General features: G+C 40.1%; 1 protein-coding gene across 1 annotated transcript in view; it reads left to right on the top strand.

Annotated features, from left to right (window-relative positions):
- Window positions 1–25,208, top strand: part of si:dkeyp-14d3.1 (transmembrane protein 132C) — a 298,770-nt gene that overhangs the window by 228,939 nt on the left and 44,623 nt on the right. The window contains exon 5 of the mRNA XM_041786996.1: window positions 19,252–19,395. Within this exon, the coding sequence (XP_041642930.1) occupies window positions 19,252–19,395 (144 nt within the window). The remainder of the gene's footprint in view (window positions 1–19,251; window positions 19,396–25,208) is intronic.

Here is a 25,208-nt window from a genome sequence, read left to right as displayed (position 1 = left end):
CTTCATTCAACAAGAGCTTACTTCAAAATGTGCTTGATGTTTTTCCAGAAGCGAATGTTTCCTGAGAGTTGGCGATGTTTTTCTCTGTAAACTCACATGTTCAAATCACCCCCGATCAGGCAACTGCTTAATAATTTATGATTTTAAAACTTAATTTTGAACATTTTTTTCATTATTGGTGAATCTCAGTCTTTTGCCATGTAAAAAACTTTCATTCTATCTATTTCTTTACATTAATTGATTACATTACATTAAATTAATTTACACTTAAAACAACTTAGAAATGAGGCACCTGGGAGCATCCATAGCACGGACACTGATAAGCTTTTTATTTATGTGCTGGCTGTTGTGTGATTATGATTCATGCTCAGATTTGTCCTGTAACTGTGACTAGAACGCGACGGTCACATCCCCTTACAAAACCCTGCAGCTCATCTGGAGAAAGTAGAGTGGTTGCCCTTTTTTAAAGTTTGTGAGGATTGCATTATGACATAAAACATCTAAATCCACTAACCTCAGACTTTTTTGTTTAAGTTTATACAGCCCTTTTCTTCTTTAGTTACTGTGTGAAGTTTCCAGAGGAATCATCGGACAGTATTTTGTCTTTAGATGTTCTCTGCCTTATTACGCTGCCTTCACTGTCAAGCTAGCTAGACTGTAATGTCAAATTCAGGTCAGATTGTCAGAAGTAGAGTGCTTTTTTACTTACAGGAAGTCAAAGAGTTAAACTTTTAAAGGCAAATGTTTAAACATTTAGACTTGGGTGGAAAGTCTGTGCTCTTTCAGTGACCTTAAAGAATGAGAGAAGCAGTGAGCAGTGGAGCCGGGTCAGACAAGTTGCCTGTTAAACAAGATGTGGTTTGACCGAGGTTGTTTTCTGGGTACATGGTCAGAGTTAAAAGGAAAGTACAGAAAATAAAATTTGAACTCTGAACTCCAAACATGCTGTTTTTTTCAAATGGAACAGAAAATAATATATTATTGATAAGCCAAACTAAAGTTGCTGATTTTGCGAGTTTTGTTTCAGAGTTATGAGCCGTTTTTATCTGCCATGCTAAGCTAACTTATTAATAAATATTTACCACCTTATTTCACTATCAGCTAGAATAATTCACCTACATAAGTCAAACTTTTCCGGCAGCACGTTTTATGAACAGTATAATCAGGTCAGTGCATCAGAAGGCTGTGTGGGTGGAGGAAGCTGCATCAGCAAAAACAGTAATCATGAACATTAGATAGTGTTGCACATTTGCATTAGTGTTATTCAATATATCAACCAAAGAGTGCATGAAGAATTTACAGAGCAACACTATGACTGTGAAACCAAAAGCTTTAGAGCTCCCCCTACTGGCTGCCTGCTGAGCAGGTCATAAACCCCGCCCCCTGAAACATAATATACCTACAATGGTCTGGTGCAGGGGTCATCAATTACATTTGTACAAGGACCAGCTATTTCTTAATCAGAGTTTGGGAGCCAAACTCTGAAATAAACTATAGAAATTTAAAAATGGTCCAGTTAACACATTTATGTTCAAATATTTTTATTGTATTTAAATGCATGTAATTTTTAGGCTCTAATATTGAGATCAGTCCCTTTATCGCAGCCAGTCACAAGGGGGCGATTGAGATATTTTAGTTGAACATTTCTGTGACTGTCATGTTGTCTGTCACTGGGTTTGATGCTAATATGCTGTGTAGTGGTGAGTGAAAAAAACAAGTAGGAAAATTGCACTTCTTAAACCCCTGTTTCCACAGAAAGTTGTGGTTTTATCAAGACAGAGTGGAGTGATAAAAACATGTTTAACATGCATTATATTTGCAAATAATGGCTGACAAGTGGATTTCTGAAAAATTGATAAAACAAAACCATTCCTGATTAGATTGTTTTATTCTTATTTGTTATGGATTTGTTTCAATAGCTATAGGGAGCGTTTAAAAAAAACAAACGTTTTTGTCTGCTGCACTTTTTAAATTTGATAATGATCTGGAGATCGGATGGGAGGATCTGGGGGGCCTGACGTAGTCCCAGGCCTCCAGTTGATTATCCGTGGCCTAGTGGTTAGGTGTACCTAATATACACAGGTGGTTCAAGTCCTGCCCCCGGCTCCATGTCTCTCCCCCAGTCTCTCCTCCCCATTTCTAATTCTGTCCACTATCCTCTTCTATCAAAAGGCATAAAAACCCAGAACATATATCTTAAAAAATGTCATCATTGGCAGCTCTGTTGATGAATGTAGTTCCTCCTGCCCTGTGTGTCCACCTGATCAGCAGATGAGAAGAAAATAACTCTAACACATCATTGAACTTACCAAACTGTTTAAAATAGACTCAAGAGCAGGCCTCATTCAACAATAACTTTTACAGTTTTAAGAATAGAATAACTGGAATTAGAACGTTTTTAAAAAGAAACCCACATCAAGACGTGATGGATTCATGATGTGTTCTTAAACTGCTGAATTGTAAATCAATGATATGTACTTGCTTGTGCATGTTTTTCCTGAATAGCATAGGAAAATGTCCCTTTTATGGCCATATAAGGGCATGAGACTGCAGGGCAGTGTGCAAATTCAGAAGGAAGAAAGTATTGAGAAGAGAAGCAGTGAGATGTCAGTTAAGTGAAACTGAAGAAAAGTTGCACACCAGACTCCAAATATGAAAAAAAAAACTCAGACAGTGAACGTAGCGCTGTAGTAGTGGATATTAAATAGAAAAGACTCATACTGCCCTACATAAGACGAAGGCCTCAGAGCTGACAATGCATACTAGAGCAAAAACCAAGCCATGAGGTCAAAGGAACTGCCTGCAGAGCTCAGAGAAAGGATTGTTGAACTGATCTGAAAAGGCTACAAAAAGTTCTGCTACACCGAAGTTTCCCAAGAGATCATTGGCCTTCATAATTCTCCAATGGAAGAAGTTTTGCATAACTAGGACTCTCCCAAGAGTCTGAATACTTTGTGAGGCACTTTTCACAGTGTTAAAAGGTAGACTGATGAAGATCCATGTTGGACCATGAGTTCACACATGCATAATAATCTACCAGTGTGGAGACTGAAAGCTTGACTAATAATAGATCTTTAGAGAACAACTTTATAAAACAGCCGCATTTAAGCATGCGGCCTTCTTCAGGGTTATCAAGAAACACATTGTAAACGTATTCTATGTGCATATTTGCCATAACAATGTTAATATGGCTCTCCATTTATCATTTTCCTGTTTGTTTGGTCCATAGCTGCACACGGTGCGCGGAAAAAATAGGTGAGACTTCCAGTCTCTAAACTCTCCGTGCCTGAGCCGCACGTATCAAGCGCGTGAGACGCGGTGCACATGCAGGCATTCTGAAAGTCCTGACTTGTTAACATGCAATCAAACTGAAAATCCAGGCATGTCGTGGTCGAGACGTGTCACTCTCCCAGTCTGAAAAAGGCTTAAGGCACACCTAAGATCAGCACAAAATCTCAAGGCACACCATATGAATATCCATTGAAAAACTGCCTCTTTAACACATTGGTAGCGTAAGGTAATCCTTTTAAAAAATCCTGGATCCAGACTGTGATCCGGATCAGTCCCAAAATCTAATCAGTTCTTCCTTATGCCATTTCTGACATTTCTTGAAAATTTCATGAAAATCCATTCATGACTTTTTGAGTTATGTTGCTAACAAACAAACAAACCCACCGGATCACATAACCTACTTGGCGGAGGTAATAAAGGAAAAGTTCAGCTGGGGTTAAACTCAAACTAGATTAAGGGTGCACTGATCTTGTTTTATAATAGGCTGCAGCCCGAAGTTTTCGAGCACGTTCAGCAACCATAGAGTGATCTTTTCAGAAGTTACTTGATGTAACAAGTAGATTAATAACTAGTTACAGTACAAAGCATGAACTGGCTAAGGCTCTAAGGCTTCGTATTCACAAAACTTCAGCATTATTTTAGTTTCACATCCATTGCAGATAGACCAGGCTGTTGTGAGCCTTCAGGCTCTGCTTTGTGTTCTTAAAATCAGGTCAAGATAAATGTCAGGAAACTTGATTTGTGGCCAGATATCAATATCCACAGACTAGGAAACAGTTTGGATCTCCGTGGAGTCCAAATTTTCCTGATTAATGCAGACATTAGTCCAGTTTTCTCCTGTTTTTGCCTGCTCCTCACTGAGCAGACTTCCGTGTTTTGCAGCCCGAAGACAAGCAGCTGAGCAGCCTTGTCGCGCACTGAAGTGACGTCAGTACAACTCCCTATTGTTGTGTGTGTAGCTCCACCTTTTTGGGACGGATAGGTAAGATTGGTACTCCTACAGAAGGGTGCCAAAAAGTGAGACAGTACAGGTCGGTTTTTTGGGACCCTTTCCAACTTTGCTCTATGGAAATGCAAGAAAAAGTGTGCTGTTCTGCACCGTACTGAGTCGGACTGCTTGGTGGAAACAACCTTTAAGATTACAAGGATATTGGGGCCAACTAAAAGAAAATGCTACCAACACATTTTACAGTATCATCAGTTACTGTTACTGTACATTTGTAGTAGCGTGTTTGCACAAAATCCCAAGGCACACCAAGACTTTTCAAAAGGCACATCAGTGTGCCCAGGCATACCATTTGAGAACTTCTGGCCTAGACCGCCCACCTGGGCCCACCCTCATATTTCATTAGACTGAGAACGTTGATAGAGGCAACTGATGTCAATCTACAAAAGAAAGTCCAACTTCAGCGACCGGTGCTGCTTGACTATGACACTTTCTCTTTGCAAAGGCATGGAAGAGAAAATCTTTAGCTAGTGACTGGGATTGTCCACCAATAGAAGTGGTAATACAGCTATTGGAGAGCTTGAAGAGTGGACTTACACCCACTAATGCGCCATGGGTGACAAACTTCAACAGTCTATAAAAACCTACAACCTAACAATTCAAACCTTTCACATCCTGCCACTTATGTGTTCTTGACTTCCGCGCTGTACTTTGACGGGGGATAAAGTGCCCTTTCCATAATGTTTCTCAATTACTGAATGAGCTTCCTCCTGAAGTGGCCCTCCACTTGCTTGCTAATTCAGAGGTACCATTTCATCCTGTCCATATGGCCCTCACCATGATCTCCCATTACCTCTCCTTTTATTCTGACACCATCCGGAGCAAATCCATTGTCAAAGCAGCCATCGGATTAATCTACTCCCTACCAGTCACAGCCAGCAATAATGAGCAGATCAGGTCTCTGACGGGCATGTACCTCAGACAGGCCACTGCCACCCGCTGAAGATGGGTCTTTTGTGCGCTGTGTACTGCAGCCGGTCAGCTTGGAAGAAACGGGAGAGATTGGAAAGGGAAGACAAGGGGGGAACTGGCTCCTACTTAGAGGAGTAAGAGTGGGAAGAAAAGAGAACGGAGCAAGGGAGAGACCCTCATTAAAAGGCAGCGTGTTGGCCTCACAACCATCCCACCACTTCAATGCGCTGTCATGCGGTGATGTATCGCTCTGCATGGTGCTACCAAGGCCTTTATTCCCACTCTTCTCCATGTTTCTCGCTTCTAGCCAATTAAACGCCCACTGGAATAGAAGGGAGGAAGTGCCACATTGAACGTCTCACAATGTGGCAAGAGGAACTGATGAAAGGACATCTCTTTCAGTCTGCTTAATGGCTTCAGGACTCTGTATGAATGGCGTTTAATGTCTACAGCATATGATTTACTCTGCTTGCAGCCCAAATTTAAGATTGCTCACTCATATGCACAGGGGATGGGAATGTTTATCAGAAGTATGAATATTTAAATCACCATACAGACTTGTTGACTATTCACTCTGTCTTTTAATGCATCTGCTCTTGAAATGACACTTAAGATCATAAAAGACCTCATGATAAATGTCCAGTGACAAGTAATCAGAGATGGTGGTAAAATGCCAGATTAGGTCTATCTTTTTACTACCTCGCCTCCTGCTTTTGGGTGTATCTGGACAGCATTTAGCCTTCAGAAAGGCCGTATCGGAATACACACCAAGCCTATACACACAGTATTTACCGCCCTCTCCTCTCCTTGCAGCACCATGAATAATGCAGGCCCAAAAATCCCCAACTCACCACTGTGCTTGACCTGTTCATTTGTTGCTGTAGCCAGGACACCGGGGTCAGAATGCGGATGTGTTAGCAGCAGAGGCTAATCGCAGCACCAGAACGGGCAGCTCCTCTACTTCTCATGCTGCCCATGTCATTCAGGCTGACACCATAAATCTCACTTATTTTCAGATCCAAGCGAGACACAGGCAGAAATTACGGCCCAGAGCACATTACCAGCCACAGCAGCGAGCTGAATGCTAACATAGAGATCCCCGATAAAGCAGACAGGCGGTTCTCCCACAGATTATTGAACAAAAAGACTGCTATCTGTGAGACTGGAGGGGGGCAGATCGACTGGTAAATAAAGAACAAACAGCAGAGTCAACAGCTGACAATCAAATGAACTTCAAAGCAAACTGCATGCAGAAAAACTGCTTTAAAATATGAATGAGTGCATTTGTAAAGTTGTAAAACAGTCTGTTGTGATACAACATCTCTAAAATGGTTGTCCTTTTACATTTTTATCTGGTTTATACTAATTACAGAAGAGACAACATAGATTCGTGGTGAAAAAAGTCACAGAGAAAAGGGCAGAGGTATAAAAACTCTGACAGAAGCAGCTTTATGGGTCAGGTCTGCTTATTCATATAAGTTCACTTTGCTTTCTAGGATAAAGTGAGTAAACTAATTCAACAGAGGTCCAGCCAACTGGCGTCACTTCTAGTGAAATTAGGGTCACCTTAGTGCCGTGAGTGTGCCTCAAGTGATTGTACTATAAAGATACCTGTCTCTGGAAGGTCCAGTCACTGGTTAATCAGTATTCCTGGCTACCATTACACAATGAAGACAAAAGAACTCTCTAAGCAACTCAGAGAAAAGGTTATTTAAAAGTATAAGTCAGGGGATGGATACAAAAATGAACAAGGCACTGAACATCAAGAGAAGTTCAGTTAAATCCATCATGAAGAAAATAGACGGAATATGGCGCACGTGTAAATCTGCCTGGATCAGGCCGGCCTCACAAACTGAGTGAGCGAGCAAGAAGGAGACTAGTGAGAGAGGCCACCAAGACACCTATGACTACTCTGAAGGAGTTATGATCTTCAGCAGCTGAAATGGGAGAGACTCTGCATACAACTGTTGCCTGGGTTGTTCACCAGTCAAAGCTATATGGGAGATTAGCAAACAGAAAGCCACTGTTGAAGACATTCAGATTAAATCTTGACTAGAGTTCACCAGAAGGCATGTGGGAGACTCCATGGTCAAGTGGAAGAAAGTTCTTTGGTCTGGTGAGACCAAAATCCTGCTTTTTTTGGCCTTCAGACAAGGCCCTATGTTTGGCAGACACTTAACACTGCACATCACCACAAACACACCACGAATCATGGTGGTGGCAGCATCATGCTGCGGGGATGCCTCTTGGTAGCTGGCCCGGGAAGGCTGGTAGAGGTAGAGGGGTAGGGTTATATTCCAGCAAGACAATGACCCAAAGCAGACAGAGAAAACCATACAGAAATAGTTTAAAGACAACAAGGTGAATGTTCTGGAGTGGCCAAGTTAAAGCCCAGACCTCAAAATAATAGAGAATTTGTGGTTGTTCACACCCGATCCCTGTGCAACCTGACAGAGCTTGAGTTCTTGAGCTAAGAAGAATGAGGTAAAATTGCAGTGTCCTGATGTGCAAACCTGATTGAGACCTATACACACAGACTCAGTTGGTGCATCTACTAAATACTGACTTGTAGGGGGTGAATATTTATGCAGTAACTTATTTTAGATAACACATTTTTATTTAATTGACATTACTATGTTGAAATCTGTTTTCCCTTTGAAATTAAAAACATTTTTTGTCAAAAAAGCCAAAATATATTGACAAGGATTGATTTATAAAATCAATAAATGGGTGTAACATACAAGGGGGTAAATACTTTTTGTAGGCACTGTAAATATTAAACTATTACGCCTATATATACAAGCCTACATAATATAACAGTGCATTGATGAGCAGTTCAAAGTCTGCTGATATAAACATGATTAAACATCATGTCATTACACAACAGATGGTTTAATTCACTAAAGGTAGATAGTGTGCTCTTATAACAAATGCAGTGAGGATATTTACAGGGTTTAATGTGTGCCTATAAAGACGAGATAATAACTAATGTTATTTAAAGACAGTGAGTGTGGTGTCACAGGGTTATTAAACAGTGATGGCTCTGACGTTCTGTGACTTTTCAGCGTTCATTGGAGTGACAGCCTGTTGGAAGAAACCATCATGTGTCGGGTTGTTTTGGCACACTGTGCTTCCATACGCCTCGCTGAGGGGAGGAGTTTAAACACTTTGTGTGTGAGGAGTGTGCAGTGATGTAACCTGGGACCAGTATAAATCCTGAATGGATGGCAGGTCTGTGATGATTTCCTCTGCAGTTCTGACTGTGGATATCCCACTAGTTACACTCCTGTGGTGACAGCACTCTCTGACCATTCAGTGGAAAGCAGTGCTATGACATCTGGCCTCACATAGTGAAAATGCACCATATGACTACTTTTTCCTCTACTTGGCTGGAACACCAACGCCCTGTCCCAGTGTTTTCAGAGGAACATGATGAGATTGGCAATGGTCTAAATTAAAATGACAGTGGTCTCAGATTGATGATTTGTCTATCAATTGGCTCTATTATAATCCTATCGTAAATCCTACCCTTTAGTATAAAGTCCCCCATGAATGTGATTGTCATGGTGTGTCATTTTAAATGGTGGGATAACTGGAGGATTAGGTGGAGCAGAAGGTTTTATTGACTGGTGTCAGCAGTGTGTTCTCTGTGATAGATGGCACCCCTTACAAATGTATGATAACTTTCTCTGGACTTTCATTTTCCATGAGTGGAGACAATTTCCGTCATCCAACAACGAAGTGCATTTGAATTACCTCATGTTATTGATGATTTCAACACCTGATATTAATCTTGTTATATTACACTGGCTGTAGGTCTGGAGTATAGGCTTCAGTGTTCTACTAATCTCAGCGCTTTGACATATGATGCAGATGATTTTGTCACTTTGTCATGTAACAAAATTATCAGCAGTTATCCTCAGCCATCAGAGTGTTAGGGCTTGTGTTCACACCCTTTATTGTTTAATATTTGGAACGCGCCATACTCGTCAGTGTCACTCTTCTCTAACTGACCAATCAAAATAAAGAAGGGGCGGGACTTTTGCTATAAATTTTATCAACACTTCAGCCCCAGTGGCGATAGCAGCATAATACCGACCTTAGTTGTATTTTTGAGGGTGTGAATTCCCGGTCTGCTATTGCTGCGAATGCCAGGACAGAATTCCTTTACAACTCCACTTCCAAAAAAGTTGGGGCACTGTATAAAATGTTAATAAAACAGAAAGCAATGATTTACAACTCTCACAAACTCAGATGTTATTCACATAAGAACATAAACAACATTACAGATGCTGAGACATCTTACCTTTACATCTTATCTTTTCTTATTAAATGAAAAATATTAGTTCATTTTGAGTTTTGACAGCAGTACCATGTGTCAAAAAAGTAGGGGTTGGCCAGCAAAAGTCTGAAAAAGTAAGTAGTACTGATGGAAAATAGATGGAAGTTAATTGGTAACAGGTCAGTGACATGGCTGGTTACAAAAGAAACATTTCAGAGAGGTAGAGTCTCTCAGAAGCAAAGATATTCAGATTTACCAATCTGCCAAAAAATGTGAAAAAGTTGTGGATCAGTTTCAGAAAAATGTTCCTCAATGTAAAATTGCAAAATCCCACCATCTACAGTGCGTAATATCATCAAAAAATTCAAATAATTTAGAGAAATTTCTGTGCACAAGGGATGAGGTCAAAGGTCAATATTGGATGATCATGATCTTCAGGCCTTCGGGCAGCACTGCATTAAAAGCCGCATTACTGGAGATCACTGCATGGTGTCAGGAACACTACCAGAAATCACTGTCAACACAGTTTACTGTGCAATCTACAAATGTGAGTCAAAGCTGTTTTACAAAAAGAAGAGGTCATGTGAACATGATCATGAATAGCCACTGTCTTCTCTGGGCCAAAGCTCATTTAAAAATGGACTGAGGCAAAATGGTCACATTAATCAAAATTTGAAATTCTTCTGGACACCATGCACACCATGTCTTGTGCACTTTGAGGAGAAGGCACAGTGCACGGTTCAAAAGCCTGCATCTCTGATGGTTTGAGGTCGTATTAGTGCCTATGGTGTAGGCAGCTTACACCTGGAAAGACCCTATCAATGCTGGAGAGTATATACAGGTTTTCAAGCAACATATGCTCTCATCCAGACAATGACTCTTTCAAGGAAGGCCTTGAATGTTTCAACGAGACAATGCTAGACCACATATCACATCCATCACAACAACATGGCTTCACAGAAGAGGAGTCTGAGTGCTGAACTGGCCTGCCTGCCCTCCAGACCCTTCACCAGTAGAAAGCATTTGGTGCACGATAAAATGAAAAATCTAGCAAAGTAGACCCAGGACTGATTACAGCTAGAATCCTACATCAGAGAAGTATTGGACAACATTCCTCTCTAAAACTCCGTCAACTGGTCTCCTCACTTCTCAGATGTTTACAGACTGTTGTTAAAAGAAGAGGGGGTGCTACACAACAGTTAATATGGCCATGTCCCTACTTTTTTGAGATCTTTTGCTGCCATGAAAGTCAAAATGAGTTCATTTTTTTCATGAAATGGGAAAATGTCTCAATTCAACATCTGATATGTTATGTTCTATTGTGAATTTAATATTGATTTATGAGATTTGCAGGTCATTGCTTTCAGTTTTTGTATACACAGCGCTGCAACTTTTTTGGGGGGATTGAGGTTTTATGAGTGCAAGGAGTGTATTAAGTGCAAAAGGCTATTTAAAACAGGCCCTTGAGCATAGTAGTGGGAAAAGTGGATGTCCACCTTTGTAACTTTGCAACAATAGACGGTTGTAAGATGTGCTCTGGTGCTGAGGTTGTGGGCGCTGCCAGCAGAAAAACAGTGGCTGTACAGTAGGCCTTTAAAGGGGAGATATGCAAAAAATCACCTTTTCAGCCTTTTCTAACAAAAATATATGTCTCTGGCCTGTCTACAATCCCCCCAAGAATCAGAAAATCCATTCCCTCCCCCCTCTCTTTGTCTTTACCTTTCAGAAAATGTGTGTTGAAACAAGCCGTTCTCAGATTTTCCCCTCGTGACCTCATGTGGGGAGTTAACACCACCCCCGGATTCGATTGGCCCTCCCAGGTTGGAAGAAAGTTCCGCCCTCCTCTACTGATCCTCCTCTCAGGGTTTGATTTGGACTTAGCACCAGGACTTAGGACAGAGCTTCCACATAGCTGATGCAACAGGCAACAGCTCTTTTAATAAATTGTCTTGAGATAACATTTGCCCTGAATAGGTATACAGTGTATTGATTGGCTGATTGAAAATCTCTGACCTTAATCAAAACTTTCATCTTTTAATTTTCCCAATAAGTCATGTCCCTGCATCCTCTCACACTACAGTAAGATGGCTTAGTAACGCTGCTGATGTGCTCTGCTGGTCTCCATTGAGTGTTTAATTGTGCTGTCTGTGTGCGAGTGTGTGGACCATTGATGCATCACAGCGAGATCCCGCTGTGGCTTATTACTGCCAGGCTTTGCTCTCTGCAGCTCTCAGCCTGCTGCTGGGTCATCTCCAGCTGCTGTAATCTAACATTAGCCTCCGCTTTCACCAGGTCCCAACCATTTACCCCATCATGTATTATAGATGACCCTCTGGAAATGGAGGAATCCCAGCAGACACAGAATTAATTTACAGCAACTCTCGATTTTAAGGGGAATTGAATCAAAGTCAGCGGCACGGGGAGAGAGGGGGTTTATATTGCTATATAACACTGTCACAGTCTATAAAATTGTAATGAAAAGCCATTTGAAGATTAAGTGTTTTTTTGTGATTCATTGGTATCTCTTGGCTCAACTAATAATCATTTCACTCCAGAGCCGAATGGTTTCAGTAATTGATGCCTACAAACGGCCAGGCTCCTTTCATCCAAACTTAATCCTCCTTTTCTCTCTCCCTCTTATTTTCTTTCTTTTTCTTGAATGCATCTTATTCACAAGCTCACAAACATAGGGGTCTTTAGAAACCCTGTTCACAGAGCAGTGAACAAATCTTGTGTTCCTCCTTGGTGACAGTGGCATACAAACTAATATAAAGACAGGAAGTCAGACAGTGTAGACTGGTCCTGGCTGCGCCTGTCAGGTTTATCAATATTACTCTAAATGAATGTGACATTTCATTCAACAGGCGTCTGTCTGCTGTAGATTTCTCTGTTAAAGCGAAAATAATGGCAGCTTCCTCTGCAGAATAGCACTTAAATGCCTTTGGCGGACAAAATAAGGGAAATAATGAAGTTTTTACCCATTGAAATTTAAGTAAATCAATGTAGGGCTTTTGTGTAAGACCATCCCAACTGTAGAATAAAAAAGCAGCTTACACTAAAAGCCATTTTGTTATGCGGTACAATTAGAGACAGTCTTTTCACTTCTCCAATAGCAAGCGGCCATATTCATTGTATAAAATCCTTAAATTTGACCTCAAAGGTAGGCATTTAATATGCTGCCCATGTTTCCAAAGAAAACTGTACAATATATGTGCAATTCTGAGGGTTGAATAAGCCAAAAGAGACAATCTAATGTGACTTTATAGAGCAAAAGTTAGATCGAACTTTACTTAATTGGCCCCAATTATCTCCTGTGACAACTCTGGTGAGTGTATGTTTAATAAAAGGTTAGGATTTATGTTCAGAGTGAAGAAGCTGTGCCATCAAATTTAAAGAACCAGAGCTGTCTAGACTGCCCAGGTCTCTAGGAGTAAGTACAGTTCAGGGGGGAGTATTGGTGCTATTTTCCCCACGTAGCCTAGTTAACGCTGACAGGCTGGTGAGAGCTAATTTACACAGGGGTTAATGTCCTGACAGGTTAAGTTTCAGTTTCTCAGCGTTGAATAGAAGTTAGGCTAGCACTGTTAGGTTCTACAATGCTAAAATACTGCAGATAGACGTTTACCTGAATGGGAGTAAAACTAGCAACCTGCCAACCTCAGTTAAAGATATCCATCCATCCATCTTCTCCCGCTTATCCGGGTCACAGTGGAAGCAGGTTAAGCAAGTAAACCTAGACATACCTCTCCCCAGCGATACTCTCCACCTCCTCCTGGGGGATCCCGAGGTGTTCCCAGATCAGGCAGGATGTATAATCCCTCCAGCGCATTCTGGGTCTTCCCTGAGGTCTCATCCCAGCTGGATGTGCCCGGAAAACCCCCAAAGGGAGGCATCCATGAGGTGTCCTGATCAGATGCACAAAACACCTCAACTGGCGCCTTTGATGGGAAGGAGCAGCAGCTCGACTCTTAGTTCCCTCTAGATGTCTGAACTCCTCACCCCATCCCTAAGAGTGAGCTCAGCCACCCTCTGGGTGAAACTCATTTTGGCCGTTTGTATCCTTGACCTCATTCTTTCGGTCTTTACCCAGAGCTCATGACCATAGGTGAGAGTTGGGAGGAAGATAGCTGGTAAATCGAAAGTTTCGCCTTCCTGCTCAGCTCCCGCTTCACCACATGCCTGCAAAACTGCTGACGCTGCACCCATCCGCCTGTCAGTCTCACGCTCCTTTCTACCCTTACTTGTGAACAAGACCCCAAGATACTTGAACTCCTTCATCGGTGGCACAGACCGACCATTAGCTAAAGATAGACAAGGTAAAACACTAGGCTAATCATATAAATAAAATTAACTTTCTAAACAACAGCGTCATTGGAAGAAATATAAAGACATGAGCCCTGACCTGAGCCCCATCAAGCCTCTTTGGGGTGAACTGGAATGGAGATTGCATGCCAGACCTTCTCATCCAACATCAGTGTCTGACCTTATAAATGATTCACAGAATTAATGGGCACAAATTCCCACAGAAACACTCCAAAGTCTTGTGGAGGTTTAATGGCAAGCCTGAAACTTTTTCTTCAGGGTTGTTTTTCGTATAGTTGCAGGTCAGTGTCTCATTATTTTCTCTTTAAGTTGTTTCTTTGAATTTCCACCAGGAAACACAAAGTCCAGTTATTATTATTATTATTATTATTATTATTATTATTAGTATTATTATTATTAGGCTTCTGAGTGGTTTTAACAGACCACATCACATTGCCCCGATTTTAGTGTCTTTACACTAGCTCCCCGTTAGTTTTAGAATTGGCTTTGAGATTTTACTTGTTACTTTTAAGGCACTAAAGGGTCTGGCTCTAAAATATATGATAAAACTTTTAATCCCCCATGTCCCAGCCCACGGCCTTAGACCCTCAGGTTGGAACCTCCTGGTCGTTCCAAAGATGAGACTTAAGGCTAAAGGCGATTGAGCATTTTCCGTCAGGGCTCCTTGACTTTGGAATGACCTACCTGAGGAGATAGGGTATGCAGAATCAGTCAGTTCTTTTAAAACACTTCTTAAAACACATTTTTACAGACTTGCTTTTATGTGATGTCGTCTTCTTAATTAGTTTTAATGGTTTAATTTGGTTCTAATCTTTTAACAGATTTATGATTTTTTTACTCTTCTTTTATTCATTTTTTTACCCCATCCTTTTAATGTGTCTGTCCATTTTATTGTTTGCTCTCTTTCTGCTATGGCTCCTTAATTTATCAGTTTTAATGCCTCGTTTGTATAGAGCTTTATCCTAAACAGATTTTTCGCCCTTCATTTCAAATTTACCGTTCTTACCGGCTCTTGTTCTGCTTCTCTTATCTCGTCTGATTGCTTTTACCCTCCTTTTACTGTTTTTATTTCTCTCATTGTCTTTTTTTTTTACCTCTTTATGTCTCTTTTAACTGCTCACTCTTACATTTTGGTCCTCTTGGTCTCAACCTGTGTAGCTGGGTTCCTGTGCTGCCTGGGTTCCTATGTTTTTACTGTTTTTGTGGTACCTATGATGTCTGTGCTCTACTGATGTCATTGATGTCTTAGTTTGTATGGTTTCTTTTAATGCCTGCACACTAATGATGTGTATGAAATCATGGTTTACTTGGTATTTGTGACATCGAGGTTCTGATGCTATTAGTTTATTATTTTGATCATGTTTTCTCCTCAGGTTCTTGAACTTTTGGGTTCTGTTAATGTTTCTGGTTGTCATTGTTCTGTTGTCTCTGTATTTTGTTAGTTGCTTTGTTTTTGTTGCTAAAGTTATTATTATTATTATTATTATTGTTGTTGTTGTTGTTGTTGTTTTTGTTATTATTATTGTTGTTGTTGTTGTTTTTGTTATTATTATTGTTGTTGTTGTTGTTGTTGTTGTTGCTATCGTATGAATGCACCTATGATATTTATTTCCATCTCTGAAGAGGACTAAACAGAGGCACATGGTTAGCTTGAACTGAAATGAAAGTAAGACCTTAACAAAGCCATGTACTCCAAACAACACGGTTTTACGAGACATTTCCTTTCAGTTTTCATGCGTGGCAACTAAACATTCACAAGTGGAGGCTAAACACAACCACCACAAAGACTCTAGCATTCAAACTGCTCTGGATCCAGGAGTACAAGAATAAAAGCTGGGTTAACCCTGGCAACAGAAACAGTCGCTGACTCTTATATTACTGATGATGTGGGTGAGCAGAGAAGCAGATGATTCATGGAGAAATTCTGGTGTAATAGAGCATGGATCATTTTCTACCATGAAATATAAATCCTGCAGCTTTTAATTTGTCTCTTGTTGATAATCGAATGAAATCAAAATTTTATCAGCCCATCGGTAATTTCAATATCCAGCCAACCACAATGGTATGCTAATTACTTTCATCAATTAGCTAGCTAAGAGCATGCCAGTGAAGGGAATGTTTTTATTCTAATAACAATATTTATGAAAACTACACAGTTGCACGCCTGTTCAGAATCAGAAATAGTCTCTCTGAGGGGGATTTTTGTGTTCCAGTTGCTCTCATAAGTTGCACAATACAACAATAAAATAGGACATACACGAGGACTTAAAAATAAGAAAGAAATCAAATAAGAAACAGAAGCATTGAGGACAATGTGGAGAGTAATGCACATTTAGATTGCCAAAAAAGTGGCTGAGTTTAGGCAAGACTAGGCACATTTATTTATAGAGTTTTAGACACACACTGAGCAGGAATAAGAATTGAAAATCTTAAGTACAAAGAAAAGACAAAGAAATAAGGCATTACTAATTAAAGGAGTGTATGTAAATCTCCTCAGATAGGACAGTTATAAGTTATCTGCTCTGCATGTCTGTAAATCATTTTCTCTGAAGTCCCCAACTACAAGGTCTTATCTTCTTAACATAGTTTTCACATAGTTTTACTCGCTTAGAGCCACTGATTCTTGTGACAATCCACCCCAGGACATCTTTTGGTAGTTTAATTTGTGTTTTAGGTTTTTCTTAGCAGTAAAAGCCAATTGAAATGCTTGAAAGTCATTGAAACAGTTCATATTTGAAGATATTGTGTAGTGCTGCTGTTCAGTTGCAGAGATAATTATCCAATTGCATACATATTGATGTAATAAATACGATTGTACAAGAGCCAGACTTATTAAGCAACCAACAAAAGGGACTAATAAACAAATAAACAGAATAAAATTCTCATTTTCTTTGCAGAGGGATAGTGAGATGAAGTTAATTTGCGATCAGAGGTTGAAAAATTACACAACAACTACTGTACTCAAGAAAAAGTGCAGTGACTTTGCTTAAAGTTTACTGAAGTAAAAGTACTGGTCTATAAATTTGCTCAAGTAAAAGTAAAAAGTATCCAATTTAAAGATGACTTTAGGTACTGAATATAACTGCTGAGGAGTTGTACAGTAAAATATGATCTTTTCTTATTGGCAAGAACAACCAGGCTGTTCAAGTAAAGTCACACTTCTATGATAAAGTAAAACATACAGCAAAAACAACAGTGTTATTTAAACTAAAATAAAGTTTAATTTAACACTTTATAAATGTCTATATTGGTCCATTACAACAGTTAAAATACACTTTTGTAAAAATCGCAAGCTAACTCGCTGGATAACTTCACCCTTGGTGCAAGAATGAAAAGTTTTGGATTGGGCACTAGACAAGGTAATTAGGTTAAAGGACTTTATTTCACAGGACTGGTGAGCCCTGGCAGAGAGACAGAGGCACTGCTAAAGAGGAGGTAAAAGACAAGTAAGATCGGGCAAAAAACTCACTGAAAAATGACTGGTAAAAATCATTTGATTCAAAGTTTGGAGAGGAGCTGGGTTACCCCACGGGAAGCTGTAGTATACTCTGGCATCTGCAGGTTCAACACTAGGTGACTGAAAAGAGATCTTGATAGCCAAGGATTAGCTGCAGCTGTGACACCTAACATGCTTCAGCTATGACTGCCTGGTGCTACTGCCCTCACCGACCAGCCTGCAGAGGGAGAGACTAAAACACAGAGCCAACTCTCCAACACAATAAAAAAAAATATGCACACAGAAAAGCACAAAAACAGCATTTGACTGTGCAATAAACTCATGGGACAGTCAGGCTTTTAGCTCTGGCTTAATGTAACTCAACACTATAACTTTATGTGTGCATTATGTAAGGGTTAATGCCCAACAAGGTGTCCACTTATCAGAGATTAATGGACAATGTGGAGACATGAACCTTTGCCTCTGCAAAGTCCATTAATACCTGATAACTGGACACCTCGAAGGGCATTAACCCGCTTATACCATGGTCATTGATTGGTCATGGTAGTTAATAAAACTACAAATTTAAAATTTTATACGTTTTGTGATCAAAATAGAAAGGTTTACTAAAACAATAATTTCTTTCCCCTATCAATGCCTGAGGGTTTGACTAATAACTGGTAAGACCATTCCAATCCCATAACGTTCTTAGAGAATGTTAACATAGTTCAGTACTCCAGTAAATAGGGCGGGCCATAGATACGAAGTCACGACGAGACTGAGAGTCATCTGTGGTCAGACTATAAACCTGTAGGTTAACATGAACAGTTATCTGATAGAACGCTTAGTTTTAGCAGACCAGCTGTTTGAATAAACAGAACAATTCCTCCTTCTGCACTACGAGGTCACAGATGTGAAACAGAGCTGTCCACACCCTGCAGGTGCTGACTGTCCGTCAGACATGTCAATATTTATCAGATATTATCGTGCTGGTTTATCAGAAGTGTTTCCTCGTTGGCTCTAAAAAGAAATAATGGCTTCTTTTCTTTTATGTTATTTGAATCTTCTGACAAAAGTTTATAGCAGTTAGAACAGGAAGGAAGTGAGTTTTTTGCGACACTCACCTCTCAGAGTTAAGGTGAGCCTGGAAACAGGACGTACAGCCGATATAGAAGGTAAGACCGTCTTACATTACTGGTCTTAAACCTGGAGTCTGTCATTTTATTCATGTCAGTTAAGTGACGGTTGAAGCCGGTCTGTTGGCTCCTTAGGCTGGCAGCGCTGTACTCCCTGCTCAGAAAATATGACTGTCTCAGGTTGCTATAGTTACTCCTAATGGAGTAACGGCTACCGGCTGCTGCGCATTAATTTGGAACAGTTTAATGATTTTTTGACCGGAACTACTTGTGAAGTTCGAACGGTGTCCATACATCAGAAGTTAAAGGACACCAATGGAATTTTCAGAGCCAATCAGAATCGAGTATTCACCAAGACAATGATATAAATCAGGAATATATGATGAATGAAACATTCCATTTCAAATGAAGTTATGAAGACTCACTCACCTCTGGTTTCTCATATAGGTCTTTCCAATGCAAGAGTTGGGCAATGGCGCCTGAATCAAAACTTAAGACATGGTTTTAGTTGAAGTATTACTCCAGCAGAATTTCACATGGTTTTGCTAATGGTGGCGGGTAATAAAAAACAGTTACAGTTACAAAAATATTTGTAACTCTGAAAAAATTACTCCAGTATTATTTCCAGAGCACAATCCATTCAAACCCAGCATAAATTACTTACTTGTTCACTTTGCAGTGGTTCTTGTTTCATAGCAGTTGATCCAGTGATTACTGATTGGTGATTGTGCAAAGTATTCTCAGCTTTTTTTCAAATCTCCTTGAACCTTTTTGTTCCTTCTGTGCTTGTTTGACCGTTGGAGTCGTAACCTGCCAGCCTCTGACCACTACACCTGTGTCTGTCTGTCTCTCCTTCTGTCTCCAGGACTCTGAGATTTTGAACACCGCCGTGCTGACGGGGAAGACTGTAGCTGTTCCAGTGAAAGTCGTGACCATTGGTGTAGACGCCTCTGTTACGGATGTCTCTGAAGCCGTTAGATGTCGCACCACAGATGAAGATGTGGTCAAGGTCAGTAAGAACACAAGAGAAAAGTTTGGAAGCAGTTGCAATTTTATTCACTTCCATTCCCAAGTAAATCTTAATCTTTCTCTTAATGTCTCAAATAAATAAAATGTATGGAAGTGAGTTTGTAAATATGTAGTCTCTAGGCTAAATCCAAATTTCCACACTCACCTGCTCACAGCTTTGGAGGCACTGTCCCGGCTCAGTGCTGTTCTGTTGTGAAATCATCATAGAGTGTGAGGGCTATGTTGTGGACTTAAGTGTACACACACTTTCTTTGAGTCTGCATATCTGCAGGGGCTTACCCAGAGTTCACTGCAAACTTGGTGACATCCTTGTCAAGAACCTTTTATGCAAAAAAACTTACATCTAGAGTTTGACAAGCAGCAATCAAATCAAGCATTTTGACTTATCTAATCGTCTAAATTTAGAAATGTTCTGTCCTATGACATACAGGTCTGTGCAGAACTTGTTTGGATCAAATTAGGCTGAAGTAAGGGGTGTAATGGCGAATAAGCCACCTGAGGGCACCATGAACTGGGAAGGAGGATTAACACACATGCAGGTAGTGCTCTGGATGTCCCTGCATATTTCCAAGGAGAAGGGAAAATAATCAGTTGAAAGAATGACAACGTCCATATCTTTAGGGTGCAGTAAGGGGTGAATGTGGTGAGTAAGCATGGCCGAGGGCAGGGGTCATCAAGTACATCTGCACAAGGACCAGATTTAGCCTCAACAGAAACTCTGGGGGCCAGACTTTCACATAAACAAAAATTGAATAAATATTTTGGTCTGATTAATTTATTATTATAGCAGTATTTGTATTTTCTTTCAGAGAAGGGGTGATTTAGTACCAGTATTAACTCATTTTTGACACTTTTAACCCCATGTTGATACTGTTTGTCCCTTTTTTCCTCTTTTAAGAATTTTTGCAAGATTTTAACCCCTCTTGAACCACTTTTCCTGCATGTTTTACTGACTCTTTTATCCATTTTGGACTCTTTTTAACCCCTTTTCATTACATTTTTTCAGCAATTGTTGCAACTTTTAAATCAATGTTTGCCAGTTTTCACACATTTTTCTACTCTTTAACCTCTTTTTGAGCTTTCCTGCCAATTATTGCCCCTGTGTGCCCCTCTCTCCCACCTTTCACTAATTTGTCATGCTATTTTTGCCACATTCCTGGCATTTTTAATCCAATTTTTTTCCACTCTTTAAGCTCTTTTGCAACATTCCTGCCTGTTATTGTCTCTGTGTGCCAGTCTTTAACCCTTTTTCACTACTCTGCCAGGCGATTTCTGCTATGTTTTTCAACTTTTAACCTATTTTTTGATGCTTTTTGCCTCTTTAACTCAATTTTTTTTCAATTCTTTATCCTCTTTGTGCCACTCTTTATCCATTGTTGCCACTTCTCTTCTATTTTTGCCAATTTTTAACCTCTACTCATTACTTTCTTGCACTATTTTTGCCATTTTTAACCAATATTTTTATACCTTTTGCCCCTTATTTCTTGTTTTGCCATTATTTGCCACATTTTAACCTTTTTTTCACCACTTTTTCTGCCAATTTTTGTCCCTTTCTGCCACTCCCCATTATCACCTGTTATTTCTGTACCACTTTTGCCAGCGTAACCCCCTTTTTTTTTTTAATATCTAATAAGTATGAATGAAAAGTTTATTTAAGTAAAAACAGATCAAATATGAAGTCATTCTAAAACTATTTCAACATTGATTATTTGTGAGGTGGATTTAACAGCTGCAGACATTTAAAGCCAAAGTATATTCTTAAAACCACAACATCTTCTTTCCTCCTTTTCTGAATTTAATGACCTTTCAGGGGCCGAACAGGAAGCTTCGGGGGGCCTGATATGGCCCCCGGGCTGCCAGTTGACGATCAGTGGCCTAGGGTATCAAAAAGTCAGAACATAGGGTATCCACAAGGCCGTCATGCTGCAGATGTCTCAAAGGCCCAAAAAACTGCCAACAGTCTCTGAGCTTATTACTAGGTGTGAAAAGGCCCAGACAAAAAATACCATCGAGCTTGACCTTCACTCCAGAGCAACACGTGATGATATGTGTCAAGTTTGACTCTGAATCCAGGAGCACAGCGCTTTGCTCTGACCAGAGGCGAGGGTCATCGTACACTCAAGATTACAAGATCATTAAAAAACTACAAGTTCATGCTGGAGTAGTATACTTTGAAGTGGATTATTATTCTAGCCTTGTTTTGCCATCTATTTCAACATGATTCCACAATTTTATTGCTTCCACTATGTATGAGTATGTTATGGAGTTAAAAGGTTTTTGTTTTCTGCAAACGATGTGGTTTCATGTAAAATTCTGTGGTTTTCCATCTCAAAAGCTAACTTTTCCTTGTCAGTTGTGGTGTAGTCACTCTATGACCCACTGACCTGCTTAAGACCTGTTTCTCATGCAACATGATGAGACATCATGTTGCTATAGTGATGACTTGTAATCAGAGAGTCTGCCATTGTGTGGTACTTTGACGTTGACCAGATACTTTTCGTGTATTTCTGGCTGGTCTGCTCTACGTGGATTGATGCAGTTTGGCAACTGCCAGCACTGAAAATAGACCTGTGTGTATCTACGGTAAAGCAGAGTGTGCTGGTGCTTCTCAGACGCGTCGGAGAGTGTCCAGAGCACGGGCAGTGGAACTGCAAAGGTTGACAAGAAAGGGAGCGATTTGCTCTGCTGTGAGCTTCACAAGCGGATCACGGAGCAGGCAGAGTTTGTGGAAATTGAAGGTCAGACAATGCAAAAAAATGGGAACAGGAACAAAAAATGAATGCAATTAATCACAAATGGTGTAATTTTGATAAAGGGAGAATAAAAGTGTGATTAACTACAGAAATTCTGAGATCACCTCTTGATTCTGCCTGAGAGAGGATCTTAGAAGTGGCTCATTTTGAGAACAACACAACACTTAGATAAAAACTTTTGTAATATCTTCAACTTACAGAAATGACAAAAGACTATCACGCTCACCTTATGAGACAGAATGGCAGAACTTGTCTAGATAACACCAATGGTCCTAAAAAACACTTTCTCCTGCTCCAGTAATACTGTTTCATGCTGACAAGGTGGATTCTTTGAAGTGGCCTGAAGTTAAATTATTATTTTTTTTCTACCCATATTCCCCTTGGGGTTCTGTAGCCCTGGGCTTTTAATAACTAGTCTTGGCATGAGTGTCTTTGCCAGTGTCTTTTACAGTAATTTTTCAATCTGGGCATTAAAGGCCTAAGTGGACAGCGAGGGAAATAACTGAAACATTGGGGGGAGTTTTACACTGTGCTGTGAAGAGTGTCAGGAGTGATTTAATGGTGTAGATGAAAATATGACCAGAACTTGACCCTTAAAGCTTAGCTGAGGAGACAAAATTAGCAGCAGATCATTTTGGTGCTTTATTTACCGCATCTTTCCACCCATTTAGATTCGATATTTTATTGATATTCTGATGGTTGCTGTGCTCTCTTTTCCTGGATCTGTTTACCGGCCTCCATCCTGCAAGTCAAAGCAATTTCCATCAGCTCACTTACAACAGCTTGTTAATTTCAGATCACAGAGAAAGACAAAATATGACAAATATATGCATTGGATGACTGACACCACTTGGGTATGAAGGCGCTTTGCAAACACAACATTAAAGCCTTTTGCACAAGATAGATGAGAAGATTTTCTATGTTTAGCACATCTATATAAATCCTCCTGAAAGGATAAACAAACAGCAGCAAACAACATAAAAGTGTATGTTTGATATGCACTGACTGCTGACAGGGTGCTCAAGTTTTCCTTTATTTTTAAACCTGGCTCACGAGGCACTGCAGGATATGAAAGTCCCTTACAGTGCTTCAAAGTTAAGGCCTGATACCGGGGGTTTCATGAAAAAGAGATTCACAAGCAGAATCTCAATCACTCAATGAAAAAGAAAGAATTGTATCACATTGTCAGTGGTCGGTTCCCTGTTCTATCTAGAAAGAGCCCCTGCTGTGCTCCTGCTTGAACCTGTCAAGATCAGAATAGAAAGTAAGATGCTGCAAATCAGACTCAAAAATGGGTAAACTGAAAGCTCCAAATAAAACAGACTCTAAAACGAACACAGAGGAGGATATCTTACTGTAGTGAGTCAGTTATCGTGTCTAATGAGTGAGTAAGAGATGTCTAAGTGAGATCCAGGGAGATATTTAACGAGTTTTAAAAAAGAAAAGACACATCTCTGCTGCGGAGATCTCCAGGTCGGAGCGATAATTCTGCCTGCTAACTCAGAGAAGCCTGTGATCCCCTATGCAAACATGATTAATTTATCTCATTATGACCTGGGGAATCAGCGATATGTAAACACAGAGTGACATTAAGCCTGAATAATAAATGAGGGTGCAAATTAAATGATGTTCTTCACTTGCAGAATAATTACAGAGAATTTGAAAGAAATACCTCGGGTCACACGCCTTTCCCTAAACCTCTTTGGAGATTTGTGCAGCTTTAATAAATTTTGTCAGACATGAAGTGAAAAAAGACTCTACTTTCATCATTCTGCATGCACAGATCCCCCCTGGATTTATCAAGTTTAGTTTATGGCCAATGTACAGATTAAATCATCATCATCATAATAACTGTTTTTAAAGAGCGCATTTCATTATCAGGGTGCACAGTGCTCTGCATCAAGGTAATGAGCTCAGCAAGAAATAACTAAACATACATAGAATTATTAGTATGGTAATTGATGCAAAATAAAATAAAAGTTTACAAAATAAAATTACTTTGTTGTTAGGGATCCCAATTTTTGCAGCTTTTATTGATATTTTTAAATGTAGAGAACTTTTTTTTCTTTCTCTTTCTTCACTGTGAAGTGTTTTGTGATTTGAGCCCAACTTGTTCCAGAATGTTAGCTGGTGGTAGTTTGGGATCATTTCACATCAGAATGTTATGTGGCATCTAGATACTTATCCAGTTAAAACCCCAATTCCAAAAAAGTTGGGGCGCTGTGTAAATGTTTGCACAGTCCATGTTCATGTCCATGTTTTTCATGTGTAGCATCCCCTCTTCTTAAAAAATTGTCTGTAAATGTGTTGGAAGTGAGGAAGTAGGTGAGGGATGTTGTCCCATTCTTGTGCTATGTAGTATTCTAGCTGCTCAGATCCCGGATCTTCTTTGCTGGATTTTACGTTTTTTGATACGCCAAATGTTTTCTATTGTTGTCTGAACTGCAGGCAGGTCAGCTCTACTCTTCTACTGCTGTTGTGATGGATGCAGTATCTGGTCTAGCATTGTCTTGCTGAAATATGCCAGGCCATCTTTAAAGGACATGTTGTCTGGATGGGAGCATATGTTGCTCTAAAATGTCTTTATTCTTTTCAGCATTGATAGAGCCTTTCCAGACGTCTCAGCTGCCCACCCGCCCGCGGCATTAATGCAGCCCCACACTATCAGAGATGCAGGCTTTTGAACTGTGCACTGAGAACAAGCTGGATGGTCCCTTTCCTCTAGTCAGCAGGACACTGCACTGTTGTGTCAAATTTTGATTAATCTGACCACAGAACAGTTTTCCATTTTGCCTCAGTCCATTTTAAATGGGAGATGATGGTGACGTTCTCGTGGTCACTCAAGGCTTCTTCTTTACTTGCATTTGTAGATGGCACGGCAAACTGTTTTGACAGACTTGATTTCTGGAAGCCTTGTTGAGCCCATGCAGTGATTTCCAGTACAGAATCATGCCTGTTTTTAATGCAGGGCCGCCTGATGGCCCAAAGATCATGAGCATCCAACCAAGACCTTCAGCCTTGACCCTTGCACGCAGAGTTT

Source organism: Cheilinus undulatus, linkage group 5 (genome assembly GCF_018320785.1).
Source record: "Cheilinus undulatus linkage group 5, ASM1832078v1, whole genome shotgun sequence".
Lineage (NCBI taxonomy): Eukaryota > Metazoa > Chordata > Actinopteri > Labriformes > Labridae > Cheilinus > Cheilinus undulatus.
This window is presented reverse-complemented; position numbering and strand designations above follow the sequence as displayed.